This window comes from Ursus maritimus, unplaced genomic scaffold (genome assembly GCF_017311325.1).
Source record: "Ursus maritimus isolate PB19 unplaced genomic scaffold, ASM1731132v1 scaffold_14, whole genome shotgun sequence".
Taxonomy (NCBI): domain Eukaryota; kingdom Metazoa; phylum Chordata; class Mammalia; order Carnivora; family Ursidae; genus Ursus; species Ursus maritimus.
The window spans coordinates 59,169,491-59,179,942 of record NW_024423786.1 but is presented as its reverse complement, the minus strand read 5'-3'; the positions used below and the strand labels follow the sequence as shown (position 1 = coordinate 59,179,942).

The 10,452-nt window shown below is 61.5% G+C and overlaps 1 protein-coding gene across 1 annotated transcript in view; it reads right to left on the bottom strand.

Annotated features, from left to right (window-relative positions):
* NLRP1 (NLR family pyrin domain containing 1) overlaps nucleotides 1–10,452 on the bottom strand; it is a 34,723-nt gene that overhangs the window by 5,805 nt on the left and 18,466 nt on the right. Inside the window, exons 6-11 of the mRNA XM_040629847.1 lie at nucleotides 9,906–10,076; nucleotides 9,425–9,613; nucleotides 7,861–7,950; nucleotides 6,426–6,514; nucleotides 5,508–5,910; nucleotides 4,015–4,238 (exon numbers count right to left, since the gene is read on the bottom strand). Coding sequence (XP_040485781.1) covers nucleotides 4,015–4,238; nucleotides 5,508–5,910; nucleotides 6,426–6,514; nucleotides 7,861–7,950; nucleotides 9,425–9,613; nucleotides 9,906–10,076 — 1,166 coding nt within the window. The remainder of the gene's footprint in view (nucleotides 1–4,014; nucleotides 4,239–5,507; nucleotides 5,911–6,425; nucleotides 6,515–7,860; nucleotides 7,951–9,424; nucleotides 9,614–9,905; nucleotides 10,077–10,452) is intronic.

Genomic DNA, 10,452 nt, shown 5'->3' with positions numbered 1-10,452 from the left:
GCCCCCCCCCCCCGGAAGCCGCTGCTCCCAGTGGCCGAGACACACCCCTGCGCCCAGGCTGGCCCCCGTGGGTGCTCCTGACCGGGGCCTGGATCTGGAGGCGGTGGAGGGCAGATGAAGAGGCAGGGACCTTTCTGGCAGCCGGATGGGGTGGGGAGCCGGTGGCCGCTGTGGCAGGAGGGCCCTCCCTCCCTTTCTTGCTGCCACCCTGGGTGTCTTGGCTTCTCAGCGTCCTCGGCTCACCGCCTTTTCCCTCTTTTTTTCCTTAAAGACTTGTTGCCCGATCTTTCATTAAACCTATCGGCTACTCGAGAACCAACATTTCCGTTCCTTTCCTGCTGCTGGATGGTGTCTTTGTACTGACGGATTGCAGAGAGGAGGGGAGCCGCGGGGAAGATCCTGGACCGAGACGCTGCCTCTGGCTGGCCTCATTGGAGACGTTCGGAGCCCGCCATCGAGAGGAGGGTGTTTCAGAGGCAGGGTCGGGGCTCAGGGACTCATCTCTTGATTAAACAAAGGTGCCCAGTAAATCTCTGCCCCGTGATGGAACGACCCGGGCACTAAAGTCCTGGAGATCACGGCCCAGCACAGGGACAGACGGCAAACAGGACAAGGACCTAGAGCATCCCGAGTGCTGCCGTCACGCCTCCTTGCCCAGCCTCGGGCTGCTGCTGCCCCCACAGTCCAGGAGCCCGTACTCGGCTCTGCGGCTGGTCCCAGGGCTCTGCCCTCCCTGCGGAGCGTGTCACCTGCACCTTCCAGGCTCAGGTGAGCTGCTGAGGAGTAACGCGACTCTCCTGGTTGAGGAGGAACACGTGAAGGTGGGGCGGAGAGCTGGCTGGAGGGGCGGTCAGTGACGGGGGCTGCCGGGCTCTGACTCCCCGCAAAGCACCACCTGCTCTCAGGGTCTGAGTCACTAGCCTCGCTGTGCAGCATCCCCCTCCCCACGGGACTGTGGGGATTCTGTCCGTGACGCCCTGGGAACGGCAAGGGTCGCCTGCTGTGGCTAGGGGTCAAATGCAGCCTGACTGGGAACGCTATAAGCAGGCTGTGTGGTTCCTCCTGCTTCTCCCCTCAACGACAGGCCCACTCCTGGTAACACGTGGGGTTCTGGGGAGGGAAAGGTCTCTTGAAGATACGTTTTGCAGAATCAGTGATTTCTGGACTCCATTGCCGTACGACTCGGGAGGTGTGGGTCCCAGAGAAGCAACAGTTTCACGGCACGGAGGGCGTGCCGGGGGCTCCCGGCCATCTGGAACAGGTGCGTTCCCACAGGAGCTGGGGTGACCCCACCCGGATGGCTGTGCGAGCTCTGTCCTTCCCCTGTGGGCAGCACAGACAGGACTGAGTCCCTGGAGCCAGCGAACTCACTTCTGGGGGGACGAGCTCTGTGGAAGGCAGGCTGCCCCGTGCGCTGAAGGAGACGGGGGCCGGGGGAGGGGGGCCCAAAAGGACAGAACTGGCTGCAGGGGCCGCAGCCTGTGCGGTCCCACAGGGCTCCGTGCCCACGAGGGCCTTGTGCTTGGTTCAGTGGCCCGCTGTCCTGGTGCTGAGGCTCCGAATGACTGTGGAACAGAGGGCTGCGGGTTTTCACTTTGCCCTGGACCCCGCGGTTGACGGAGCCAGTCCCACAGAAGGATGACAGCGCCGCGAGCATGGGGTCTGGGAGGCTCTGGGGTGCGGCTGAGACTTGGAGGGGCTGAAGCTCGAGGCTCTGGCCACAGCGGCAGAAAGCTCACCGTGGAAAGCTATAACCCGATGCCATAACTCGACAGAGGACCTCACGGCGGACAGTGAACAGGCAGCCAGGGCCCAGGTCCTAAACCGGGCCGGGCTGGGCAGCGAGCTCGTGGTTTCCAGGACAGGACCCAGCTGCAGCCCACAGGGCAGGTGCGTGGATTCCTTCGAGGGGCCGTTTCCTGGGTTGGCCTGAGCTACAAGCTGCTTTTGTGCGTTTTGCTTCTTGGTCTGCGGACAGACCCCAAAGGGCACAAGCCCCGAGCAAAAGGCAGGCCGCCTTCTCGCGGCCCTGCTCGTGTTCTCTCGCCCAGGCCTCAGACGCGGAGGCTTTCCCAGAATATCTTGGCATCGAGCAGGGGGAGTGGTGGTGTGGCCCCGAGCATCCTGGGCCGAGTGTGGAGGCCACAGTCCCTCGTTGCTGGGCAGAGCTGAGCCCACCGACTCCACCGGCCAAGCATTCTGTCCCCGACAGGGCACCTGGAGACGCCCTGGGCCAAGGTCCCACTCTGTGGAAGGGGCAGGATGGGTCCCCCCCCCCCCAGCCATCTCGCACCTGCCCCACCCATGCTTCACTCTGGAATCTTCCCTAGTGACCCTGTCCATCCAGCCAGGCACCCCCGGGACCCCCGAGCCTCTCCCCTTGGTCCTGGCCCCCACGCTGTATTCCCGAAGCTTCAGTGGTTCACACCGAGCCTGTGTGCTCTTGACAAATGAGCCTCCGGTCCCCAGAACTGGCCAAGTTCCTTGCTTCTCATTTTTCTTTCCATATCTTTCTTGCTGCTACTTTGTCAATGATTCTTCTTACACGTATGGTCTTCGATTGATGACCCTGGTAGTTTAATGTGCGTTAAAGTCTAAAGTAAATCCGTACCTTTACCCAGATATATTTAATTCCTGGGACAGCACTACAAACAAATCTACCAGCCGACACATAAACGGACCGTGACGACCACAGCCCCCTTTCTGATCTAACTCAACCAGACACAGTGTGAGTGCTCAGCCCCGTGTCCGCCGTAACACCGACTGTCCATCAAATCACCGATCGTCATTAAACCCTTTAAACGTTTCACCAATTTTACTCTTCTCTTGAAAAACGATTTTTTCTGTGTTTGCAATTTCTCGATGGACCATTGTTACGAGGGAACCTCGGGAGACACGTCCAGAGCCACCGTTCAGAAGTCTGTGGTCAGCCTGGCGGCCCCACCTTGCTGGGCGTGTCCATCCTGGCCACTGCCACGACCTCCCCCTAGGCTTCCACCTTCCGCAGTCTTGCTACGATGGGTCCAGATGTCTCTCTCTCTCTCTCCTGCTTTCGACTCTCGGGATTTTTTCATCCTGAGAACGAAGTCCCATCTTTTGGCGACTGGAGAAATTTCTTGGCAAGTCTCTCTTCGAACATTGCATCTTCTCTGTCCTGTCCGTCACGTCCTCCTGGATTCTGATCAGACGTGTGTGTTAGGCCTTCTTACGGCCTCTTCCACGTCGCTGAATCTTTATTTTTCCATGTTTTAAAGTATTTTCTGAAATTTAGTTTGTGTCCGAACTCGGTTGACCCTTGGTAATAGCGCCTTGCTTCTCGCGCATATCTTAAGGACCCTTTCCTCAAGCACATGGAACGTAGTTATTTTACGGGCCGTGTCTGATGATTTCAACGTCTGAAGTCTTCGTGGGGCTGATCCTGGGACCTGCCGTTCCCACTGGTTCTCGCTCGCGGTGCCTTGTTCACGGTGTGGGAGATTTCTGACTGTGAGCTCACAGCTGTTAGAACTTTAACGGGGGAGGTCTTCGGAGGCGAGAGAGGTCGGGAAAGGTGCGTTCGTTACTCTTCACGACTCCATATCCTCCTGGGAAGCCCCCGTTCCCGGCTCCCCGTCGGGCGCTAGTCCTGCCCGTGGGGACCCGACAGCCCCGTTACTTCATTGCACCTCACTTTGTAAATGGCCCTGTCTCTTCCAAATCCACCACTGACCACATGGCCTGGTTCCTGCCGGGACCATGAGGGACACAACCTGGGTAGAGAGCACTGAGTAGATGCCAGTTATTCTCGTTACCGAGGAGAATACTTCCTATTCAGGGAAACTTTCGAGTAATTCGGGCGAGAAGAATGAGGAGGCTGGGAGACCAACATGCCTCAAAAAAAGAGCTGCGCAGAGCACGGCGCTTCCGTTCCATAACCCCGTCTCTCTGAGGAAGCCGCGCGCTCCCCCCGCAGGACGCCACCACCCAAGCCCCTCCCAGGCCCCTCATTACCGCCGTCCCCTCCCCGCTGCTCACCTCGGAGGTCCACAAAGTGGGGGAGGTACACAGCCGCCACGGCCCCTGGCTCCGCCTTGATGTCAAACAGAGGGCCCGCCACCATCCAGTCCTGCTGTGGGACCATCCCGCGCAGGCCGGCGTCCCAGGCGCAGAATTCCACGTCGATGGTCACGGGCCCTCTCACCACGAAACGGAGACCCGTGTTGGGCCAGTGGTAGGAGCCAGCCACGGGCAAGCGAACGCTGGGGGAACAGGGAGAGGGGGACCCAGAATTACTCTGTGCCAACTCACCAGACCCCGTGCAGGGCGCTGTGGACCCAGTGGAGCGTCGCAGACCCAGACGCGGCAGCCAGAAGGACTCGGTGTCCTGCTGCCCTCTGACTGTGCGGGCAGGTCACTGAACTTCCCTGATCGTGTCCTCTGTAAACCGGGGTGACAGGCACACCCTTCTCCGAGGTGTGAGTGCTGCGGGACCTGGCGCCCGCAGACACATTAACGTAAGCCTGGGGGCGGTTACGTTTCTATTATGGTGATGGTGATGAAACAGGAAAGCGTTCTTGTTTTTAAAGGCCTATTTGCCAATATAGTCTACACAATAATACTAACGACACACCCCTGGAAATGAAAACAGCTCTGCCGGGGCCTCGAGCGATATTCCCAAGGTTCCCCACGCGGTGAGCAGTGGGGTCGCGGGCGGTGAGTAGTGGGGTCGCAGGCGGGCAGCGTCCGCAGGGGTAAGGTGGGAGGGAAACCACCTCTCAGCAGAGAGGAGGTGCGTGGCCATGTGTCGTGGAGGGGATCACGACTGTGACCACGGACACCACAGCTGCACATTGTTGATATTGATAAGCCAGGACGAGTGGGCCCCTCTGAACGCGGACTGGGCCCGAGCTGATCGGAAGGACTTGAGAACGTTACATCTGCTAATGGTTATTGTGTTAGCGAAGAAAGGTCTTTCTTTGCGTTTTCAGAAATGCATCACAAAATATTTAGGGGTAAAATCACCCAATATCTTGGATTTAAAATGCTCTAATAGAGGGACACCTGGGTGGCTCAGTTGGTTGGGCACCTGCCTTTGGCTCCGGTCATGATCCTGGGGTCCTGGGATCGAGTCCTTCATCGGACTCCCCGCTCAGTTGCCCCCGCCCGCCCTCTGACTTGCGCTCTCTCTCTTAAATGAATAAATATATAAAATCTTTGAAATGCTCTGACGGAAGGTGGGAGAACGGAATAAATTGGGCGAGACGGCTGCTGAACCTGGGTGATGGGTATATGAAAGTTCCTTGGGCCCCGTTTTGGTTCAAGGTTGAAAACTGTCACAATAAAACCCCCTTTTCCATAATAAAAGCACTGACTCAGGATCTCAGCCTTGTCCTTGCCTGCGGGCTTGGAAGGGGAGGGGACCCCAGCACCCTGGATGTGGTGCTGACGGGCTGTGGGGAGCAGGTGTGAGGAGGGTGATGTGGGAGGCCAGCCCGGGTCAGCAGCACCCCCGCCCCCAGCCCCCTCACCGGTACAGGCTTCTGTCTTCGTCAACCAGCTCCGTGGCCACAGGCCCCAGGGGACCCCAGAAGTCATCCTTGGTCCCCAGAGGCTCCCTGTGTAGGTCCTCTGGAGGGACAGGGGAAGCCAGGTCCTCCAGAGGGACAGGGGAAGCCGGGTCCTCCGTAGGGACAGGGGAAGCCAGGTCCCCCAGAGGGACAGGGGAAGCCGGGTCCTCCGTAGGGACAGAGGAAGCCAGGTCCTCCAGAGGGACAGGGGAAGCCGGGTCCTCCGGAGGGACAGAGGAAGCCAGGTCCTTCGTAGGGACAGGGGAAGCCAGGTCCTCCGGAGAGACAGGGGAAGCCAGGTCCTCCGGAGGGACAGGGAGAGGCAGAAAGAATTCCACCAGAGCTGCTTGCAGGGAGCTTCTCTCTGGAAACAGGCAGGACAGTGGTCAGCTCTAGGTTCTTCTGTCTGACCCCCCCCAGCCCCGTGACGAGATCATGGCGGGGGGCCCTTCCCAAGGCTGGAAGCCTCTGTCCCCGCTCTTGCAGCTGCCTGCCTGCTGCCTGAGGAGGGCCAGCCCTGCTGCCCCAGCCCCTGCCCCAGCCCGTGACCCAGCCCAGCCCAACATAGTCCCAGCCCTGCTCCAGCCCCAGCCCTGCACCCCCCACCCGCCCAGAAGTATTGCTCTTCCCAGCGGCTACAGGTGGGCAGCTGTGAGCCGAACATGGCTCAAAGCATGGATGGGCAGGGATGGAGAGAGGACTCTCAGGCCCCAACCCCCAGGCTGGGACAGAGGGAAGCAGAAGTCCTGCAAGGTTCTGGGAGTGGAAGGCTTCCCACGGGGTAGACTCTATTAGGGGGAAACCCGCCCTGTCGCACCCCAGCGGCAAGGGGATGGAGCCACCCCTCCATGATGCCCCCAGCCTGGACCCTCGGACTACCTGAGTCCTGTCCGTGCTGCTTGGGTAAGGACAGGCCGCTCGTCCCTTCCTCGCTTGGGCCCTCGTTAGGCATCGTCACACTCGGTGTCCTAGACACACAGAGATCCTAAAGGAAGCTAGGGCTGTCTCCAGCTTGTCCCAATTTGAACGTGTGGCCCGAGTCCAGGCTTCTCCAGGAGCCCCTTCCCTGTGAATGACCCCATCTGCTCAGCCCTCCAGGCCAGAGCCAGAACTGGGGTGTCATCCTGACCCCCCATGTGGGAGAGCTGACGGGTCACCTGTCATTCCCCCCAGAATAGTAGCTCTTTGTATCCTCTTCCCCTTCCATGGCCTCTACCCTGGCCTGCGGCACCCCTCTGCTCTCCCCCGCTCTCGCCCCTCCCAGGCCGTCCCTCCGGGCACAGAGGCTGCTCCCCCTCCCCTCGGAAGCCCCGAGATGTCTGTCCACTGCTGCTGGGGTGAAGGCTCTGCTCTGCCTGTCTCCCTGCCCCCACCCGCTGCGCCCGTCCCCCTGCTCACTCACCCCTAGACCAGGGGTTCTCAAACTCGCCTGGAGGGCTTGTCAGACACACGGGCCTGGTACCCCCAACCCAGAAATTCTGATTCAGCAGGTCTGGAGTGGAGCCCGAGAATTTGCATTTCTGGCGCGTTCCCAGGCACTGCTGGTCCACGGACCGCACTTTGAGTGGTGCTGTTCCTGACACCAGGCCTCGGTCTGTTCCTCGAAGGAGCCGAGCTGGGAGCCTCCTCCTCTGCCTGGGATCCCCCCTTCTGGGCCCAGCTAATCCCTCCAGTGTTTCAGGGCTCAGCCCCGCTCCTCTCGGACAGGGTGAAACCAGCCCTTGAAAGCACTCCCTACCCGCCCCCGGTACAGCGACACAGGCTGGGGGGTAACTTGCACCAAGCCCTGTTCCCTGCGGCCTGCCCAACACACAGTGGGTCTGCAGGGAAGGTCCACCCAGCCTCGTGCCCTTTCCCTTCGAACTGCAGCCACAAACGTGGGCATCCATGCAGGGTCAGGGCCCGAGTGCCCCAAACCGGGGGAAGCAGGGCAGCTGCAGCGTATTCCCCGTGGGGAAGATGGACTCTGCCCGGGGCTCGCCCGCCAGCCCCCCAGCCCGGCGTTGGTCTGGTCCCAAGCCTCTCGCTCTTTGACTCTGCCTCCCCCTCCAGGTTCCTGGTTTCTTGTTCCCAGCCCCACCCGCGTTCCCGTTGCCTCTGTTCCCGTTCATCTCCCTGGTCTTCCCCTGGAAGGGTTTGAGCAGCGCAGTGACCCGTTCTATTTGCACTCCACACACACGCCCACTCTGGCAGCCGTGGCCTCCTGGCTACTTCCCGGGTCTGTCTGCCTCCACCCCAGGGCTTGGCTCTGGCCAGTGACGGCCTTGGGCCTGGGTCAGCCCGAGGGGGTTCTGGGTCCCCCTGACCCCCTTACCATCCGCTGTGGATGAGCAGTGGAGGCTTCTCCTTCTCCAGGGCCCTCAGCATCTGGGTCACCTCCTCACTCAGCTGGGTCTGGTCCAGACTGTGAGCACAAAGGAAGCCTGGTTCTCCCGGGATGCTTATTGCCCCCTCGGGGTCTCTGAGTCCTCACCTCTGACACACGTCGGCCTGCTCCACGTGCACGAGCCACAGACAAGGTGGCAGGTGGGAAGCCCCGCGCCCCATACGGGGAGGTGCACGCCCTACTCACCAAAGCCGTCAGAGCCCTTCACCCCTGTGGGTCGGGTCCCCTGGGTCCGGGAGGGGAGGAGGCAGAGACCTTTGCGGCATGCCAGAGGGCAAGCAGCCAGGATGTGACTCGTGGCCAGGGAGCCGGGGCCCAGTCCCTCCAGCCCGCAAGGACCAAGCCCCAGCAGGCCCTCCCATGTGTGGGAGACCGTGAGAGGCAAGAACGCTGTGTGCGGAGCGGGCTGGGGGTGGAGGTGCCAGCCCCCGGGTCGTGAAGGGTCAGTGTCAGCTTTGGGAGGGCTCCCTGCATGCTGTCCAGTCCCCGGGGTCTGGCCGCTTGGTGTCCAGCCCCCCGCTCCCTAGGTCTGAGAACCCAGGCTGTGCAGACCCCTTCCGAGGGCCAACTGGAGCTTACAGGGACCAGGGTGTGTGGGTCCTGGAGCCCCTGGCCTGCTGAATGCGACAGGGCCCAGCCGGGGGCTGCAGGGAGGGGTGTTGCCAGAAAGAGCCACGGGCTTGTTTTCAGGGTGTGGAGGAAGGAGGCAGAGAGAACCCAGCGGGGATGGCTGCTCCCTGGGCGACTGTCCAGGACCTCAGGGCGGAAGGGAGGGTGGTCTGCTGCCCCCACCCTGCAGGCCTGATCTGCTCTGTGCCCATCCTGCCCGGGGCTGCTCCCCCTGCCTGAGCCTGGCCGGCTCCTGCTTCTGCCTGGGGTCTCGGCCTCGAGGTCCCTCAGTCCACTCCATCCTCCCCCACCCCACAGACTCAGAAGACCCTCGCTTTCCCTTCACAGCTCCCGGCGGAGCTCGGAAATCCGCATTTGTGCATTAGCACGGGACTGGCGACTAGCGTTCCCCTCGTTCCCACTGGAGTGTGAGTGTCAGGAGGGCAGGGCCCCCACCTGCTTGCTCACTCCCATGTCCCGAGAGCCTGCCCGGCGCGGGCCCGTGGGAGGCACGCGGTGAGGAGGGGAGGAGGGAGAAGTGGCCTGCGGGTCCCCTTACAGTCGCCCGCCTCGCTCCTGATGATCATGTCCCCCTGTCTGAGTCTCTTCCCAGACTGCCCACATTCCAACGTGCACTGTACTTCTCGTAGCTCGTGAGGTGGACACATGCGCCCATTACACAGATGAAGACACCTGAGTCTCCGATGAAGACTTCCCCGAGCCCCTCGGCTTGGGTCCGTGTTGGAGCTGGTGAAGAGCCCAGGCTGACCTACATTTATGGGGCCCTTCTCCTTCCCCTGTCCACTTCCACGGCCTCCACGACCTTGCCACCCGGTGCGTCTCCCCTCCCCTGGCCCCCCGCCCGAGACCCCGCAGGCCTTACCACAGGAGCATGAGCTGGCGGGTAGGGCTCCTGAGCCCTTCGCAGAGCAGCCGCACGCCGACGTCCTCCAGCTCATTCTGCTGCAGATCGAGCTCGGTCAGGCTGGGGCTGGTGCTGAGCGTGGAGGCCAGGGCCTGGCAGCAGCCGGACGTGAGTCTGCAGGAGAGACGCGCCCAGGCCCACCGTAACCTGTATGACTAATGTGCCCGGTGTCCCCTTGCACGGCTGGGTGTCGGGGCTAACCACATCGACCCTGCCGGGTGCCCAGAGCCTGCCGACGAGGGAGCCCTGGTGGGTTTCAACACTCAGGGCATTTACGATGCAGGACAACAGACCGGGGACTTCTAACATAGGAGAGAAAGCTAAGGGGAGTGTGGTGGCTTCTACCGGAATGACGTGTCTGTTCTGCTCTGTCCCCCGCAGCTCCCGCCGCTCTCCCCCTCCCGGCCCACCCCCACAAACGGTCAGTGAGGACAATCACAGCAGCCGGTGTAGCCTGCAGCCTGGCTGTCTCAGCCCCTCGCAAAGGTGCTCGGCTCCCGCGTCCAGGAGCGAGTTGAAGCTCAGCTCCAGGTGGGTCAGGGTCTGGCTGGCGCTCAGCGCCGAGGCAAAGTCCCTGCAGCTCTCAGCCGTGAGGCCGCAGCGGGCCAACCTGTGGGAGACACATACCTGCCGATTCCACTGACACCTGCCAACGTCCTGCCCCTCCCCAGCCTTCGCTCCCAGGCAGCCCGTCTTCCCTTCTGTCCCAGAGGCGGCCCAAGACTTCCCCCATGCCGTCCTGCCTCTGCTCTGACACTCCTCTCTCAGATCACCAGCTCCTTCTCTTTGCCTAAGTAATATGCTCAATTCGACGTGCCCCCCTAAAGCAGAACACCCCGGGATCCTCCATCCTAGCCCATGCAACCTCTTACGGGAGCGTTCCAGTCGTCACTCAGGACTTCGCTGGAGGGTCTTACTTAGATGGTCTTGCATCCAAAAGCAATAATGCTCTGAGCTCCCCCAGTGTTTCCAGTGAGGAGAACGAG